The following is a 20,116-nucleotide window of genomic DNA, read 5'->3' on the forward strand; positions in this document are numbered from 1 at the left end:
TGGCTGCGTCAGTGTCCTCTGTGTGTGTGTCCGTGTGTGTCACAGGCTGTGTGTGTGTCCATGTGTCAGGGACGTGCTCAGCCTCACTTTGGGTTGAGCCTGCAAATGAGTAAGCAGCAGCCACATCCCTCAGTCTGGGCAGAGACCCGGGTCCCTAGCCTGGGCTCCAGCAGCTGCATAGAAGAGGGCCTAGGCTGGAAGAGGCAGCTGCACTCCCTACATCACTTAAAAGTTGTATGAGACAGCTCTCCCAAAATTGAGTTAAACTATTTCTCTGTTCACAGGAAGTACTCAGTGACAAAACCCTGTTTCTTTTCTTTCTGATGCCAGTCCATTCAATGATCACCTCCACCTACATCATTAGTTGAGTCAGCAAAAATCTTTCTGGTGGATCTTCAGGTGTCAACTCTACTGATGAAAATACAAACAGTGTTTCTTTTCTACTCCACCAAAGAAAAAGCAAGCTGAACTTCACAAGTTCCACATATAGATACAAAAACCCAAATGAAAAGAAACAAAAAGCCTGTCAATATTGCAAAGTAAAACACTAAAATTAGAAAGTCATAATTAATGCCACTTTAATTCATCATATAGGTAACAGGATGCCCACGACATGACCACACAGTTTTTCCATGGTAGTATCTTTGTTACAGTGCATGTACATTCTCTGTGTTCTGGGAACAAAATGAGGTTTTGTTTTGAAAAGAGAAAATAATTTGCATGTTTCCACCTCATTTATTTTGGAAATAGACAGTGAATATGATTAAGGCAAAGAATTAAAGAAGAGAAGGAACAGTTTTATGAAAGCTGCTTTAGAAAGCTCCATCTTTACCCTGTATTGGCTCCACCATTTCCCATGGATACCTAGAAAGTCTATTTTTTCCCAAAGCAAGTAAAACTAGTTTTCTAGTTTTAAACTCCCCTTTAAGGGGAGTCATCCTTTGAATTCAAAACAAGCTGCATAAAGGTAATTATTAGGGGGGGGGGGGGAAATCTGTTTGCAGGTATCAGTTAAATTCAGTTAAAAAAAAACAAAACACTATTAGATGTTTTTAATACTAACTCAGGGCCTCAGCTAGAAGCCTACAGAGAGTAACAGTTCTTTCAACTCAAAACTGCTGCAAATACCATTTCACCAATCATGAGGAAGTATTTGTAAGCCAGACACTGACAGATTATTAAAACCACTCTTATTAATCGACCCTTATTAAACAACTCAAACACCAACTCAGGCACCACCTGAGAAACTTGAGAAACCAAATTACCCTGTCTAGTACTCAGGGAGCCATGCTGCCACATTCATAAGCAATCAGTTAAATACAAGTGCTTAACAAATGGAACCAAATTAGAATAGGGAGAAAACAGAAAACACAAGAATAATTTGGAGAAAACTAAAAAATCTCCCAACTGTCACAAAGCACACATAATAATCTTACCCATACCATACCCCCCCATCCCCACTCTTGAGATATCACTTCTTTGCTCTGTAGCCTTACCACAGTCTATCAGGTTCTGAGGAGTCCAGCAGATTACTATAGTGTAAAAGTTCTTGTTGCCTCTTCGGGTTACACTTTGGGTTAGATGTTTGAACAGTTACATTTTTATTGCCTTCGTCTTTCTCCAGTGAATCAAGATTAAGCAAGTTAAGCAAGGTGAAGGAGAGAAAAATGGGGTAATGGTTAGGCATTCAATCTCACAGATGAGGCAGCTGGGACCTTTCAGAGCACTGATCCCTTCTGAAAAAACACTTGCTGAAAAGCTAACACCTCCCCAGCTGACAGTCCTCATGATTGTGCTCCTGCCTTCTAGCCCTCCACATCGTGCATACTATCCCAGCAAATTTAACTCATGCACATCTATTAAGTTTCTGCACTCATCACCCCCCCCCCCCTTACATTAATTGTTTGGAGAAAATTTGCTTCACTAACCATCATATCACAAATGATCCACTTTTCAGGAACACATTCTAGGCAGATTGGTACTGCTGCATTCCTTTTTTCTTGTCAGGCACAGCATATATTGCAGTACATTCCACAGCTGAAAGAAACTTCCTGTTAAGACAGTTTAGCTGACTGAAAGCATTTTGAGTTGAAAGAATTCTTACTCTCTCCATTCCATAGACTGCTAGCTGAGGCCCTGAGTTAGTACTAAAAACACCTAATGGTATTTTGGGGGTTTTTTTAACTGAAAATAACTGATACTTGCAAATGGATTTTTTTTCATAATTACTGTCATACAGCTTTGCTACAGCTCTTTCCTACAAGAAAGTGAAAACTCCCACCAAACTGGTTCCACCTCTTCAGCACCAACAGACTCATAGCAATGGACCCTAGATCAGGGCCTTTAGCATTTGTCCAATTGGTTTTCAGGGAAGACTGCTTAGAAATTAATCAGGAAGATGCTTGGGAAAAAAACTAGTTAGATTGTGCCAAAGTCCTGGTTGGAAACACCAAAGGAGACTACCATGGAATGCTGCAGTGCCAATTCAAGAAACCTGGACAGATAATACTGATTTCTGCTTGCCTCATAACAGCCTTGAATCCCTAAGATAAGCTACGTATGCATTAAAATTTTATTTTGAAGCCAAGAAGTGCTAAAAGCTTAATCTATTATGATGCATTGTGCATAAACTGTTTGGCAACATTCCTTTCACACATCCACTGTCTTACTTTGTTTCATTTCCAATGAACAACTTAAAACCAGAGCTGCCTTTTAACCTTCACCTAGCACAGTGACTCTTGGAAAAACAGAGCCTTCATAAAACATGTTGAAATTAAGAGGTAAGAATGAAGTACAGGACCAAATGAAGAACTGGCAAACCTTCTATGATATTGCTACTGTTTTACTGACTCTGAAAAACATTAAAATAAATTATTCTTGTGTGTAATCTAGCCCCAACACTAAAATGGGATCAATCCAGAGTCTCATTCTGAAGAGTCTAAATAATATAAACATAACAATAATGAGGTTTTACATTATTTTTAATAAATCTATTAACCTAAGTAACTAAGCTAGTCACTTTCCCTAGCCCAGAAAGAACTGATAGTTACCAGAGTCTTTTTCCAGATATCTCCCTCAGCACAGTTTATTAATTCAAATAAAAAGACTTAAAAGGTAACTCAGACCAGAGCTATACTGCCTGATAACATAGGCTTGAAAAAGAGATACCTTATTTCTACATCCTTGCCTTTATTCTAAAGTCAGTCCCAGGAAAAAAAAAAACTTTTTTCCTCCCTAGAATTGCATTGTTGGCCCCTTTCTTAACAGATGTTGGCTGCCCGGGCAGAGCTGATATCTGAATAAGGCTTGTTACATGGTCAGCCAGCCCAACACTCATTAGGCTTAAAAAGGCAGACCAATCTATTGAAGTCACACCACAGGAGTAAGTAACAGTTACATTCTCTCCACTCTTGTGTACTGTTGGTTTCCACATAGCTTGTGACATCTACAGATGCAGTATCTTCATAATGCCATCTGCATACGGGGAGATGGCAAGTCTCTCAGATTGACAGGTCTCCAAGATGTCATTTAATAAAGGATGTTTAAGGACAATACATTGCAAGTCTCAGAGCCATCTCTCCCTGGGTGCATGATCCTGAAAGCATTACAGTGTCAGGCACCTAAATTGTCAGGGTTAACAGCCAGGCATCGAAATATCTGCATCTTACAGCAAGGTCTGATTACACTGACCCACCACAGAAAAATACTTACTGCTTGCACGTGAGGTGAGACAGTATGAATGAATCCCCCAAAAAAGTATTCAAAATTCAGGAGTCCATGCTGCCATTCATTTTTGCAGTCATCTTCTAACTACTAATTTGGGAGAGACAGGCAGGCTTTGAGAGTCTGAAACAGGAAGACCCCAGAGATACTGCTTCTAAGAATGTTCAGTGAGGGAGGGTCACAAGTCATACATTCAAATGTTATTTTTCCTTACATATACCACATCCACTTCAAACAGAGGAATTTCAGAGTATTCTCTTCAAGTTTCTTCCTTTTAAGATTTTTTTTTTTTTTAACCCTTCAGGCATTTGGAATCCCTGAACAGGTACATACTCTGGCAGAAACTAAACTTACAGTAGTTTCTGGCTCCGAGAGCTCTCTTCTGCAACTTCCCCATAGTAATACTAAGAGCCTGTTTTGACAGTAACTGTATATTGCCAAGCTTTTGCAGGTAAGGTTATGAAACAACTGGGGATCAACACTTCAGACTGCTTCTCTCCCATTTGTACTATCACTTTGACGTCTTTTAGGCTAACAAGAGCAGTGTTGTCTCACTTCTTGCAGGCACTCCAACCCTATTCTGCCTGCACACTGCAGTGCTCCCAATGGCATTTTCATACACTCTTTATAGCACATGCAACTTTTTCTACAGGCTGCAGCACAAAATGAATAGGGCACCAGGGCATTCAGATATTACTCCCTTTTTGCTCTGCAGTAATCAGCAAGCATTCTGAAAAGACTATCATTAGTCACTATCAATACACAGCCACCAGAGTCTCTTTCAGGATCAGAGTAAATTAGTGGCGCAGCATCCATTTCCATTCTCACACTGACAACCTCACTCAAACTCCAGAAGCCTTCCAAATACACCTTTACAACAATGCTCCCCACTACTAAAGAGCTAACAGACTCAGTCAAGTCAAAGCGTATACTGGCCAGTATTTATTTATTATAAAATTCAAGAAACATGGCACACCCAAGTCCAGCACCACTTCGACCTTCTTAGTAAGGTTTACTAAGATGTTGAATACATCAAAGGAAAAAACAGCTTTTAAAGCAAGTTACCATTGCATATTTTAATTCTAAATAACCATTAAATTGCTTTTAGAAAATTCAGCTCAGTGATCAAATAAAGTTCTACATATTCACAAGAATTTGTAACATTTTATCCAGCACCATAACTAAACCTGTTAGCAGAACTAAAACATTTTCAAACTCATGAGTTGGTACATTATGATCATTTTAAATTCCCATTCAATTTTTTATTATAGTTACTGATATTTAAAACAAGGGGTACTACATTATTTTTGCAACGATGCACTGGGAGATGGCGCAAATTCCACTTGAAGTACTTAAAATCGTGCAAGTTGGGGACTGCTGACATGATGTCAAGACACAGAGAATGTACCCTCCCATCAGCAAGAAAAAAATTGCTTCCTTTAATTATTTATTTCTGATCATCCATTGCCAGCCTTCTGCAATACTCCTCATGATTCAAAAATGACACTGCCCTTGAGTAATAGGTTAGTCCACGCAAGCAGCACAGGAACAGCATAGCACAATCCCTGTTATCTCAAATACTGTCATTTGTGTGGTACACAGATTTGGAAAACGCACATGGTGGGGAGGGGGGGACACAAAAATTTTGAAATCTCAACCACTATGCCGAAAAAATAAGTGTCCTGCAGAGCCTACACTTTGGAGAGTCACCAGCTATAGTCTGACCACACTAAAAGTTCACACAGAACACACTTAATGCTGATCTGGTGAGCAAACACCTGTCTGGTGTGGACTTTCAGGTGAATATATATTGAAATTACAACCAAATCAAATTTAAAAGGACAAGGTAACATACTTTTTTTAATGAAATACTATTCACTAGGAAATATACTGCACAGTAACAAAAATCAGCACACAGAGAACAGGGCAGGACACAGTTTGGCTCTGAAATTGTTTAACAGTAGGATTTATAGCTCAAAGGCATCAAAATCTCAAACTATTTCCATATTTCCACATAATTTCAATCATGTGCTTAGAAAAGAGGACCCTTCTACCTACAGCTCTAACACAGACTAATACCAATACATATATATATCTCCAGCTAAAGCTCTATTTCTAAAATAAAAACTTGATGAGTACATTAAACCTTCTGAGATCCACATTTAAAAACAAGCTAATGAGCAATCATTTTATTTAGTATTTGAAAACATAGTGAACAACTTAAATAAAACATTAAAACAGAGATCCTTATAAGTTAGTTATTCCTGTTTAATACAAATGCAAGTGACGAATCTGAAAATGTAATACAGATGGAAGAACTGGATTTAGCTTAACCTGCATGTCCCAACTGGAGTAACTGCAATCAGTTTTGCAAGATTTTACTGTAGCTGTATCACTAATGTATTTTGACCTCTCAAATACTACTTTCTCTTTTTTTTTTTCTAAACATATGAGAAAGCAGGTGGGGAAGTATGAAAAAAACCCCAAGCTATACAACTTCTAGTATAACAATTAATTTGAACTCATTACATAAATTATATGTTCTAAAGAATGCAAACTTTGCTCTATTTCAAGGAGATTTTTCTTCCAAAACGGAATACAAAAGAAACATTAAAAAAAAATAAGCATTAGTCACCTTGTACTGCACTTCTGGAACAGGTACAGAACTCTGGGAAAATTAAGAACAAGAACTCTCCTGTCCAAATAGCTTATCATTCAAGGAGAAAATCATGTTTCACGTTTTGCAAACTGAGAAAGCCTTCAGTGATACTAAAGCTGATACAACCCCTTTACATTTGGAAAACAGGAAGGAAAAAGAAAAGAAACTTTGAAAAAAGTTCACAAGGACAATTCCTTCAAAGCAACTCTTCCTTCAGGGAGGCAGAGACAGAAATTTCTGTAGGATCCAACATATACATGACTCATACAGTCAAAATCTCCTGAAGGTAAATTAGGGGAGAAGGGAAAAAGAGAGGCAGAAGCATTCTGACAGCAATAATACCCTAATAGCACAAACAAGATTTCACATGCCTTACAGATACAATATAAAGCCTACATACATTTTGTTCGGGAGTTTAAAGGAAAGAATCTTCCACGTATCTAGCTGATATCAGTGTCACACTAAAAGAGATAACTTGACACCCATATACACACAGAAAAATAAAAGTTCTAGCAATAGTGAAAAGTACCACTGATTTTTTTAGCCTTTAAAAAACAAATTTATTACAAGACAAAAGCCTAATAAAGTAATTAAATACTGGAGTACGAAACAGTTTAATTAGATGCTCATCTGAAACTCCATTGCACATTGTACATGCCACAGATGATAAAGGTACTGCCAGAAGCACCAAAGATACTAAAAGCCTCCCCAAACCATACCTGATCTTTTAGTCTACAGCATTTGTTTCACCATGTAGCAAGATACAGTAACTTGCTGATCAGTGCTACAGTACCAGATCTTTTGTGTGTATATAGATTATACATAAGCAACGTACATATGTCTCATTATCTTGAATATGAATGTTAAAGAGATGGCAGATACTTTGCCTCATAGACGCTTCAAGTGATACACTTCTTTCTGAATCCCAAAATACCCATCTTTCAGTTTAGTCTCCCTCCTAGTATGCTGTCTAGGATTTACATTGCTTTCTTTTTTCTTGAGTTTTACACGCAAGGAAAACAAGTTTCAAAGCTGTTAACAGGGTACCACGAGTTAGTCAAGTAAAGACCACAAAGACTGCGTTAGCCCACCTAAGAAATCAGGGAATTCATTACACAGATGTAAGACTGAGTTGTCATAACTTCATAAATGGCAGATTTAAGGCATTACTAAGAAGGTAAGAAGTAGAACTGTGCCTTTGTCTATTACAACAATAAAGCTATTTTCTTCTTCAGCCATTAATCATCACAGGAAGAAAATAGTTACTTTGGGCACTAGCTGTTGAAGGGCTGGTGGCACCCCTTCACAAGGTGGAAACAATTGCTTACAGGTACATGTTCCACATCACAGAGGATACGGCTAGTTTCCAGCTGAGTGAACAAAATCAAGATCACATCCCTTACCTTTTTTATTTGTTTCTATCTGGAAGAACACTCTTACCAATTCTTCATGCACATTCACTGGTTTGCAATTGCATCGTTTCTAAGGGGAGTTTTCTCTCACGTGGCTGACCCTCTGCTGTGGAAGCTTTAATAAGAACACAGAATTTAAGAACACCAACCATAGACTTTAAAGCTTGCTTATTGAGGAGTTATAAAGACCACACAATACATGCACGAACTTTGTACTGTCTATTACGTTCAACAAACCACTTACTATGATGTATGAAAGCTAACTTTTAATAGTGACTATCTAAAAAAAAATTTAGAACTGCACATGCTACAAAAAATAACAACTTACATAAACTTTATAACTTACAAAAATAGTTTATGTAAAAATAATAACTTATGACTTATTAGAGTTTTAAAAATTAAGGCTAGGTTAAGTTTTTCTATCCATGACTACAGGAGATACAGCAATTACATGTGCCATTACTGGGACTGACAGGACCCAGTCACAATTCCTCTCATCTTCTTCACTCAATACCGGAAATATATGGCACTGTGGTAATATATGGATTTGGGAATATATTATGTTTTCTTAAAGCACCAGGAACAAAAGCTGTCCAGTTCTGGTTTTGAAGATAAGTGGTGTTGAAGAAATTTGAAGATGTGAATCCTCCTAACCCAAAAATTCCAAAGGCAAGTAAAAATAAACCTCAATACTTTCATTTTCAAGTAACAGGATTTTAAAAGAATAGTGTTCTTATTCTCTGAAACTTCAAGGCCAACATTAGGACTTTACCTGGTGGTAGCCTAAGGTTTGCCACTTAGGTAACAATTTTTGTAAACCAAGCACAAAGCTTGTTAAGTACTCAACAGAGGCAAACACACTGGCACAACAGTCCCATGTTCATTTCTCTAGGACTGCTATAGCCTTGATTTCCCCAAGCTTTTCTTAGGCTAACAGCACACACTTTTACTAAAACTATCTTCCGGCTTGTATAATCATTCCAACTTCCCTGCTAATTCTTCTCACCTGCCATGACATCTCATTTGGTCCACCTTTCTCACAAGTACTTGCATATTCTATTGCTACCTAGTTTTGCCTTCCACTACCACAGTGAAGCAAAGCTAAAAAACAGTCTGATTGCTTTCTATAACCATAAAGTTTTCTGCCTGGAAGACAAAATGGCTGCTCGCTCTTTAACCTGTCCAGCAAGTTGGCCCAATCGGCAGCAGCACTCAGCTAATGGCTGGCGATTTCTACCAGCGGTGGCTCGCTGCTCCTCCCTCGCCGCGGCCCTGCCCGCCCCCGCCGCCCCTCGCCGCGGGAAGACGGCGGCAGTGAAGGCCGACGGCCACTGCAAGGACAGGGCGCTGTAGCACCGCGCACAGCTAAGCACCGGGGCGGTCCTTCCGGCCGGCCGGCCGCCGCTCACCGCACAGCCCCGGACGCCACTCGCGTCCCGCTCCCCTGCGCGGCACCGCGGGGAGAGGCGGCCCCGAGACGCGCCCCCCCACCGCGGCGGAAGAGCGTACGGAGCCCGGCTCCCCACGGAGGCTGCGCCGCCACGGCCGACTCACGGTAACGGGGCCCCCTGCGGGTGTCAGGAGAGGCGTCACCGGCCCAGCCCGCGGCTGGCGCGCGGTCCCGCCCCCGCCCTCAGGCGCCCCCCCGTGACGGCTGCTCCCTGCACACCCCAGGCACTGCGCCCGCCCCCACCGCCGCGCCTCGGCGGGAGGTGGCTGCAAACCCGCGCCGCCCTAACGGGCCAGAGGGGCGGGGCGGGGCGGGCGCTTTGTGCCTGCGCGGCAGCTGCTCCGGCGCAGCGCGTTCCGGGGCGGGGTCAAGCAGTCAGGCGGCCGGGGAGCAGTTACAAGGTCGCTCGCGTTTTGGGTTCGGTGGAGAAAGGGGTGGGTGTGTGTCTTTGAGCAGTGATCAGGGAGCGGGCACTACGGAATATAAGCTTACGTTGTTTGCGCGGGTGCCGGATGCCAGCAGCGGTCCCGGCGGCCCTGCCCCGGAGCGGAGGGGTGGGCGGCCGCCGGAGGCGTAGCAGAAGTTACTGAAGTAATCTGTTACTGCTTGGAGGAGTCCCTCAGCCTGCGAAGCGACTTGCCCTCTTGCGATTATTTTTCATTGTTTCCAAAGCATCTGAGACTCATTTCTTGGAGTGGGGTTTTGTACTGTTCTATCTTGTGTGTGTTCGGTCAGGAAACCAGAACATGTTTTTCATATTCAAAGAAGCTTCATACCAAATCTTTCTGTCCTTAAGCCTCTTTAAAACTAGTCTTGATTACTGGGATAGAATTTCACTGTACTTGGAGATGTGTGGGACTAGGATTTGGTTGGGAATAACAATGTGAAGCTAATTGTAAGAATTTAACTGTTGTGTCCATACTTTTGGTGATAATGTTGGTTATCTGTATAGCATTAAACTTAATTCTTTTACTTAAATCCTTTTACTAATGGTGGATATGTTTTCAGGCATTTTTTTTTTAACTTAGTTGACACAATGACAGACTTTGAAAAGAACCTCCGTGAGGACATGATTTCTCAGCTGCATAATTTTGCTGCTGTTGGAGATGCAGCCAAACTGAAAGCATTGCTCAGTCATTCTCCATCACTTGTCAATGCAGCTGCAGATAACGGCTGGACAGCCCTGATGTATGGTGCCAGAAATGGACACCTTGAGGTTGTGCAGATTCTTCTGGAAGAAGGGTAAGCTGTTTAGCAGATCCCGTTGAAGAGCTCTAACCTGAATCCCTTTCTGCCCATTTCAACTTGATCTCAGGAAAGTAAATTTACCTGACAGTGGCAGGATTTTCAGGGTTAAAACTCAGGAAAATATACTCTGTGTCTGTTTATAACTGGATTCTGCTATTGCATCATGCTTTCCATATTTGCTAAGAAACTCTTTAAAAGTTATGAGCATCTCTAAAATTATTCGTTTAATCTTCAAGGATATGTTGTCACTCCTCCCAGAGACCAACAGAATAGAGCAAAGTTTGTATCCCATTCCAACCACTGTACTGAGTATAAATTTGGTATATTTGATTGTTCCACTTAGACTTTTTCTCTAAACTTTATTTGTAATCCACTTGCATCTATGCTACAGTGCAGAATGTTTGGCAACATACTGGCTGTTAAGTAGAACATGACAGACACACCTTTACCAAAGTTACTGATTGATGAATTTCATTTGTCTCTTATTTTTTGGACAATTCACTTCCTCCTTCCTCCTTGAGCTGTCACATAATTTTCTTCAGTCAGTATGACACCAAGCATGTTCATTGCTTGTCAAAAACTTGCTATCGTATTTGTTGTCTATCTTCAAGTCAACTGTTGTAGTTCTAGTTTTTCAAGACACTCAGAAAAGCAAAGAATGATTCGAAGTTCTCCTTGAGATCCCGAAGAAGATTATTCTGAAGCCTGAATAAAGTCAGGATCCAAATATTTCAAATGGAAAACATTTCAAAATGAAGGGTGAGAGTCAGGTGTTGCGGTTCAACTGAGCTCTACATTAATTAAGCCCAGTCTGTTCCTTTCTGCACCCCTAATTACAGAACCAGGCATGTTTAATTCATTCTGTGGTTATGAGTAATCTCAGGCACAGCATTCCACAGCCTCCAGTGATCATCCCACCCTTTATTTTTCAGTCCTACCCAGACGCTGTGCCCTTTGCTGGGGCTCAGCATGGAGCGTCAGATGAACCGCTGTTTTGTACTGTAATCAGTACATTCCAGCGTGTAGAGGAGTATCTCAGTCCCAGATTTTGTGGATTGAAATCGTCTGTGTATTGAGGAATCTTCTGAGATTTTGAGGAACTTACCAGTTTGGTAAATAGGATAACAGTTTTTTAAGTTATGCTTACTGTAAAAAAAGAGTGAATATCTGCTTGTAAATGTCCTTTTCAGGGCCGTTCTCTTAGGCAATTGAATATAGTTCCTGAGGTGATACTGTGGCCTTGTTCATCTCATTTTAGTTAATGCTTAGTCATAATAATCATTTGGACAAATACAATTGCCGGATAGGTAGACATGAATGTCTGTGAAGGTAATATTACATAACATGCCAAAGACTTATCCTGGAAAGCTAGTCAATTTTTTTTTATATTCATCCATGTTTGAGAAGAGCCGCAGGAAATGTTTGTAGACTGGAAAAAAAGATCTTAGTGATCTGAAGAGTTCAGGCCACTGTTGTGGACACTGAATAGCAGCCTGATCACAGTCTGCACATACCTGAGCAGATAGAAGGGGGAAGACAAAATCACAACAAAATTCAGTGGCTGAGAGATAGGAAACTAAGTAGGAAATTAGGCAAGATTTTGCCTAAAGGAGACTTAATCTTTAAAGATAAATGGGCAACAGTAGTTCCTTTAGCACCAAAAACTTGTAAGTTAACTTTTGAATGCTTTTCTGAAATATACTCAAGCTCCCTCAAAAACTACTGAGGTTAATATAAAATCTCAAGTCAATACAGTCTTGCCTGTGGTACAGTTACCTGTGTATCAGCAACATGAATACACTGGCATCTTCTGGTTTTAAAAACTGATGAGTCTGGCCCCACATCTACTGTATAATTTGTAGTTTACAGTGAAATTTCTGTTTTACTTAGCCACTTGAGTTAAAATTGACAAAAAATAAAAGTGCATTATTTTTGACCTCCCAATCAACCCCAATCTATTTCAGATATTTTTTATTTTTTTGTTAATATTTAAATATATATCATGAGGCACTGTTTACTCATCTGTGTCATTTTGCAGACATTTTGGTAACAAAGAGATCCCTACAGGGACCACCACCACAGTTGTAAGGGTGCTATTTCTCTCACTAAGCAGAGGCTGTATTCTTGATTCTTATTTAATGGTAAATGTTTTATTGTAAATGTTTTGATGCTGCTTTCAGTAGCTTCTAGAAAGTAGTGCTAGTTAAACTGGTTGGATTTTTTAATTACTGGTTATTCAGAAGAGACCTGTAGCCTGGCTTTCGAAGTTCTATCTGTAAATGATCTTGAGCCTTTTTTTTTTCTTTTTTTTTCTTTTTTTTTGTATGGTGCAATGTGTGGGATTTTAATTAATTCATTGCTGTTGTAGTACTGCATGAACCTTGCTAAGTGATAATCTGGAGTGGATCGACAAAAATATGGAATCTGACCTTAGCAAAAGATAATGAAGTATGATTACTTTTCATTACCATAATGCTAAGTATTTAGGCTGAAGAGTGCCCCAGTATAGACAGAGTGTCTAAAAGTTCTTGCACCTTAATAGTATCAAAGGTATGTGCTGTAAGTAAAAATAGTACAGCATCAAGACTCTTCCTAAACGTATTTACCCGGGTAACCACTGTTCTTTTCTGTTTCTCTAGGTGTGACAGGTCCATCGTTAATAAATCAAGGCAGACGGCTCTGGACATTGCTAAATTTTGGGGGTACAAGCACATAGCTAATTTGTTGGCTAATGTGAAGGATGGGCAGAGGCCTAATTTTCTGTCAAATGAAGTGAAGGAATATGAAAATTATTTTGGCTTGACACTTCTGGACAGGAGAAGTGATAAAAGAACAGATTCCAAGTGGCTAAGCAAAAAACAAAGCCATCCAACTACAGTATACATCCTCTTCTCGAATCTAAGTCCTTTGGTTACTTTGGGTGGGGGAATAGAGAGCTCTCAGCAGCCAGAAGTAAAGCTTTGCAGACTGTACCACAAGGATGTGGAGCAGTGTATGAACCAAACTGAAGAAGGCACCTTGATTTTTCTTGGAGTTGAACTTCAGTTCCACATGAACCTGCTGGCTGCTTGCAATGGAAGAGTTCTGCAAGAAGATGAAGAGGATGGGTTAGTTGCTTGGTTTGCTCTTAGCGTAGATTCTGCTTCTGCTGAGAAATTTAAACAGAAGCATGAGGACTGTTACTTTCTTCACCCACCAATGCCAGCACTACTGCAGCTACCTGAAAAAGAAGCTGGTAAGATGCATAAAATGCAGGAGTTATCAAATGTGTAATCAGAAAGATATGCTTTGGGATTTACTGAGGTATAATGCAAGGAAAAACCACTGCAAAGAAATCAGGTATTTTTCAGTGGCTTCAGAAATATTTTCATTTTAAAAGCTTGTCAGTGGTTTTGTGAAGAATTTTGTACGTAAGAACATGTGCGGTTGCAAAAGGCTAACATCTGCAATGGCAAGTATTAGACTGTAAAGTGTATTGATCATCATGGTTTTATAAATGGTACTATTTAAATATTAATGCATGTGCATTAATGCTCTAAAATTGAGAAAAAAATCTGTCATTACTGAGTTTTCATTACAAGAAGTGAAACTAAGTGCTTAACAAGAGTGTGTTGGATACTCATGTGAGAAGGAAATGTGAGCAAATGTTGGAAAGTCAGGATCCCAAAGTGAGTAAATGTCATTATGAATATTTTGTTAACAACTGCTGTTGTAACAATTTTGCTTTTACAGAAGGACAAAGGACAAGCTTGACTTGCACCTGAAGTTTAAATGGAACAATGCATTATTGTGTCAATACCTGTAGTAGCCCTAAAATGGTCATCTGGAAAAGGTGTGATAAATAATTCTGACACTTTGCCCAGCAAAGTAACGTTTTTGAGAAACAGAGTATATTGATCTGGATGAATTTGTTTCTGAACGCCTAATTGGCCTGTAGCTACATAGTACTGTGTTCTATTGCGTGTGCATGCTCTTTTTCTATTCAGAAAAAGATCTGAATAACTCATATTGCTCAACTTCTCTTGTAGTAGATTACAGTTCAAGCCATAGTCTTACTTTGATTTTTATGTTAAACTTTACTACTTGCTTTTTCTATACTTGCTTTTTAATACTAAATGAATTAGTATTTGATTTTGTGCATTTTCAATGTATTCTTTTAAAGGAGTAGTAGCCCAGGCTAGATCTGTTCTAGCATGGCACAGCCGCTACCGATTCTGCCCAACATGTGGGAGTGCAACCAAGATTGAAGAAGGGGGTTACAAGAAAACTTGCTTAAAAGAAGATTGTCCCAGTCTCCAAGGTGTTCACAACACATCATATCCAAGAGTTGGTGAGGATATTGTAGGATAAATTTGGTGAAAATTGACTTGTTTGTACTATTATATACATGTAAATCAATTTCTTTTTAGTTATTTCAGCTACTTGCTTCTGTCCCAGGTCTTACATACTTGTCTCTCCCAAGAGTATGTGTGTCTCAGCTTTATATAGGATTAAGTAGTTCAGGCTTCTCTTTCTTGCAGTAGTCTGTGACAAAGAATTACTGTAACAATGCCAATCTTTATTGCAATGGAGTAATATCAGTTAGAAGTTCCAACAACATAAATGAGATGTTAACAATACAAAGGGTCACATTTTACTTTTTGTTTTTCCTGCATATTGTTTCTTCACCTTCTGCAAGCTGTCTGAGCTCAAAATAGCTCTGTATCAAATTTCTGATACAGTGCTCATTTTCCTGCAGTGCCACTTCGAATGTATTAGCCATCTTCACTGGCTTTCACTATTCATTGTCAGTCGCAGACTGCCAGACCTATTTCTACTCAGAATATACACTTGTCTTCTATAGCTCCTTTTGTTCATGTGTTGCAAAGGAAGTGTATTATGTTATTGATAGGGAAACAAGGAGGGAAAAAAAACTTACCCTTTTTTTTCCTGGATCATTTGGTGACTCTTTGATTACCTTTCTTTCCCCTACCCTGTCCTTTCTTGTGCAGTTGTAGTTCTGGATGTTGTATGTGTGTTGTATTTTTGAATTTCATGTTCTCTTACATGCTCTAGATATATCTTTGTAGTAATCAAAGCAATTCTGCCATATTCTTCTGTCTTACGGACTATAGTGAAGCTTGGTAAAATATTAGTGGCTGTTTCTTTACAGTCTCTAGCACAACAAACTTAGAGAAGGAATGGAATTATATAGGAAAGACTGATGAACCGGCATTTTCTACTGATGCCTTTCTCTGAAGAAAGTTTACAGACAGCAACACTGCATATTCTGCACTGTGCCATGTGGCAGATATCTTTGAGCAGGACAACAATCTTTGAAATTATTGTTTATAGTGGTTACTGAATCAAGCCTTTTTATACAGAGAAAATACTGGTGTTTTGGACAAAAAAACCCCCATGAAAAACAACAGGAAGAGAAAAAATATATAAAGGCAGAGATAGATAGAAAAAATTAAAAACAAAACATTGAGATACTTAAGAGCTAGATAAGAGCTAGATAACAATAAAAAAGGGAAAAAGATCATAGATGAACAGTGTGCAGAAAGGCATGACAAAAAGAATGACACCAATAGGAGAAAATATTAAGCAAGAAAGAAAAAGATACATAAAATGACCAGAAGTAAGAAAGTAGATAAAAGTGCAACATGAGATGAGACATTGATAGCAAACAGTCAACAAAGTCAAAAGTGGAAAGTTTAGTCAGTATTTACATTGTAACTGGAGTATCTAGCTCTTCTTTGGTATTTCAGTCAAAAGTACGTTCTTCAGACCTGTGTGTGTAGAGGAGGTGACAGTAAGTAGGGTTTGCTGTGGAAATTATTACTATCTGCTGGATGCATAGCTAGGTTAGTATTGCTGATACTCTTAATAGATTGTATGCTTCGGTTGCAGGTAATTTATGTCCTGCATTTCAAGCCTTGGCTAGTTAAACTGCTTCTACTAAGCATGTATGTTGCAAAACAAAATAAACAGATATCTTGCAGGGAAAAAAAAAAACAAAGTGAAATAAACTAACAACTTGCTCTGGGCATCTACACAATTCTGATTTCAATCACTTACAGATATCTTATTTGTGTTTACATGCATTGGTATTGAATAGGCTGAAATTTATTACTGCTTTTAAGTCCCTCAAATGTTGAAATATATTCCTTTCATGTCCATTACAGATCCTGTTGTGATAATGCAAGTCATCCATCCAGATGGGAACCGCTGCCTTTTAGGTAGGCAGAAGAGGTTTCCCCCAGGAATGTTTACCTGTCTTGCTGGATTTGTAGAACCTGGTGAGTAATTTCATTTTCCTTTAGCAAATGGTTTTTCTCACATATCAGTATTGTACATTGAAAATAATATAGAAATATGTTTGGTGTTATGTCAAATAAATGTTTTTTGCTTCGTGTTAGATAAGTTGTTATAATAAATATGCCTGTTCTGTACTTTCCACCAGCTGATTTATAAAAAAAGCAAAAAGCAACTTGACTAAATATAATTTTAGAATAGTTTTCTCATCATGCACTCCTAAATCACATATTTAAGTGAGAAAACATTTTAAAACACATATAAGCTCCTTTCTTTGGTGATACTTAGCAAGGGATTTTAGCACAGGAAAAATAAGAGTTAAAGCATAACTTAAATTTAACATAAAGTTAAGCATATGCTTACATGTTTACGGCCTGATTGATTATAGGGAAGATAAGCAGAAATTATATAATTTCGAAAGAAAGTGAAGAGATATTTTGCTAGCTGTGTTCAGCAATAATAGTTGGAATTAGTTACAATTATTAGTAGCTGCAGAACAATTTGTAAAAAATGCTTATATTGGGAATACATCTTAATGACCTGTGAAATTATAGTGTATAACTATGTTCAGTAACTGTGCAGGTGAAATATGGTGACAGCATGAATAAGTTTATTCAGGTATCATTTGAAAAAACTAAAGATATGTATTTCTTCACTCCTTTCTTTCTGCTGCTGGCCTTATTTCTTTCTGATACTGAATTCAAGTATATAAACTGAAATTTAAGAGCAGCTGATCTTACCATCAGCTTCTCATCCGCTGAACATAGCTGAACTAAAACTTCTATCTCTGATGCATGGACTGTCTGCTTTAATGAACCTGTAATCAGTAGTTACAATGCAGTACATGCATGCATATGTAAGCCTATGACCATCAACACTCCACATATACATCTAGCAGTTTTCTATGAATATGGAAGTAAAGCTTTCCATTGCAGTTTAAGTTCGGAGAATTGTCTCTATGTAACACAATGAAGAATGAGTCAGGCAAAGTGAATAATACAATGCAGAAATGTGTGCAAGTCTTCTTAAGTCTCTATTTTCTTACTATTGTAATTTTAAATATTGATTCTCAAGTTCTGTTACATGCTGTTACAATCATACTGAAAATCTAAAAATTAGCACAATGCTATTTATAAATGAACGGATCAGCATTTCAAAAGTGATTAAAGGAACAATGTATTTCCTATCTCATTTTTTGTATTTGATAATTTATAAATTATCAATTCAGGAAATAAACATTATGGTGGAGAAATTATCATACTTTATTTTCAAAGTTCCATTTTGCTTTGGTAGTTGGTTTTACCTTATAAAACTTCTGTATCTTGTGCTTAAGGTCTGTGCCCTGATCTGTGAACTAGATCTTTATAGATAATTGGCTTGGGCAGTTTCAAATCTTTTGAGTCAGTTCAAAGCACAGGATGTAATTGTTGCTTGGAGTATTTTCATCAGCTGCTTGTTCTTTGCCCTTTTTGATTAGGCGAAACAATAGAAGATGCTGTTCGAAGAGAAGTAGAAGAGGAGGCTGGAGTCAAAGTTGGCCATGTTCAGTATGTCTCTTGTCAGCCATGGCCAATGCCCTCCTCCCTAATGATTGGCTGCTTAGCTGTTGCAGTGTCTACAGAAATTAAAGTTGACAAGAATGAAATAGAGGATGCCCGCTGGTTCACTAGAGAACAGGTAAAGTTCAATTTAATTTCCTTCTTGTATTGATTAGTCTGTGACTGTATCGGTTCTGGCATACAATAGATACTTGCTTTTTTCAGCAAGTTGAATGAGCATGTATACTCTCCATTTTATCATACTACAATTGCATTATATTGTAATTGTAGATTACACACAACCAGAGAAAGACAGATACTCACTGTAATTTCTGACTCACTTGCGAGTCCATTTTATGACATTTGTGCTAGTTAGCTCTTCACCTTTTCCTTTTGGGAGATATCCAACTGATTGCTATTTTAACCCATTTCCTTAGCAAGCCTGTGCTTTTCATTTTGGCAGAAGTAATATGTAATAGCATTCATCATCTGAGTATCTCTAAACAAGCATGCTACCAGATTTGCTGGGAGGAGGGAGGTTTAGGTAAAAACTCTGGGAATCCATTAGTTTGAACATCTTTTTCCATGCAATACTATTTTAATGCTCTGGTATTGAATGCAGTTTACTATGCATTAGTAGGAAATTCTACATTTAACTTTCCTGAGTATTTAAAATAGTCAAATAAAAGAGAGGAAAAAAAGACTTTCACAGAAAGAGAGATTTAAGCTCATGAGTGGAAAAAGGAAGGATTGCTTACACAACATAGTCTTCACAGGTTTTTCCACAGGCTACTTATGAATTAAACTTTTAATAACACTGTACTTCTGCCTAGCAGTTGCAAGTGTTCTAATTCTGTAAGTCAACTTGAAGGCAAAGTTAGTCACCTATAATCTCAGTGTATTCCTGACAACACTGAGAGCATTATTTTAAATGAATATCGGTTCTGAATACAGCTAGTCACATGCAGGTTGGTTTAGAGTTGGAAATAAATGTACTTCAGAAATGTACTAAACTAAAAGCGTACTCCCATGTTGCTTGCAACTGCTTCAGAAAACCAAAAAACCACATTTCCTTCTGCATGACATGTCGGGGGGAAAAAAAAAAAAAAATTATGGAACAGTGTAGAGCACCATCTGGTGGTCCTTAGCGTAAAAAGGCTTCACAAAAACCTTAAATATTATATTAACAGTCAATCTCCACAGTTGTATTAGAAAGAAGGTATCCTTTGGGGCACATTGAGCTCAAAAATGTCAGAATCCTGTGTGGTTTTTTCTTTGCATCTGTCTTGGAGAATCTGGTAGTGGCTTTTTAATAGCTATAGTAATGATAGACTGATGGATCATCATAGCAAGATAATTCCTGCATTAATACAGTTAGATTCCATATATTTTATAATATTATCTTCTAAAGAAAAAAATCTGTCTTTATTGCAGGTTGTGGAAGTTCTCATTAAAGGAAACCAGCGTTCTTTCTTTGTACCACCAAGTCGAGCTATTGCACACCAGTTGATAAAACATTGGATTGGAATGAATGCTAATCTTTAATTCAAATGATTGATATCTTTAAGTTAAATTACTTCTTCTAGTGAATGCTGAATTAAGAATAAATCAGAAAGAATTGTTTATCTAGTAAATGTGCAACCACTTGAATATTTGAGCCTTTCCTTTGGTTCCTGAGCTAAACTATGCAAACTTCTGTAGGTTTTTTCAGGTCTGAGTTAGAACTGGACAACAACTCAGTGATTATCCCAAGCAAGCAAGCAACAAATAGGTAAAATTGGTACCTTGT

At 38.4% G+C, this 20,116-nt stretch overlaps 1 protein-coding gene and 1 long non-coding RNA gene across 3 annotated transcripts in view; one reads left to right on the forward strand and one right to left on the reverse strand.

Annotated features, from left to right (window-relative positions):
* The window catches only part of LOC127027434 (uncharacterized), a 28,429-nt gene extending 20,526 nt beyond the window's left edge, over positions 1-7,903 (reverse strand). Inside the window, exon 1 of the long non-coding RNA XR_007767802.1 lies at positions 7,786-7,903. This is a non-coding gene — a long non-coding RNA (uncharacterized LOC127027434). The remainder of the gene's footprint in view (positions 1-7,785) is intronic.
* A 1,918-nt stretch (positions 7,904-9,821) lies between these two features.
* Positions 9,822-19,872, forward strand: NUDT12 (nudix hydrolase 12). Of its 2 annotated transcripts, none has more exons than XM_050913154.1 (6): positions 9,822-10,486; positions 13,132-13,727; positions 14,655-14,822; positions 16,660-16,773; positions 18,267-18,466; positions 19,762-19,872. In XM_050913154.1, the coding sequence occupies exons 1-6, from the start codon at positions 10,281-10,283 to the stop codon at positions 19,870-19,872; spliced, it is 1,395 nt and encodes a 464-aa protein (XP_050769111.1). In that variant the 5' UTR covers positions 9,822-10,280. The 2 variants fall into 2 exon arrangements, with proteins under 2 accessions (XP_050769111.1, XP_050769112.1); XM_050913155.1 differs by having other exon boundaries at positions 9,822-10,432.
* Positions 19,873-20,116: the final 244 nt, after the last annotated feature.

The sequence above is a fragment of the Gymnogyps californianus genome, chromosome Z, assembly GCF_018139145.2.
Source record: "Gymnogyps californianus isolate 813 chromosome Z, ASM1813914v2, whole genome shotgun sequence".
In the NCBI taxonomy this organism is placed as follows: domain Eukaryota; kingdom Metazoa; phylum Chordata; class Aves; order Accipitriformes; family Cathartidae; genus Gymnogyps; species Gymnogyps californianus.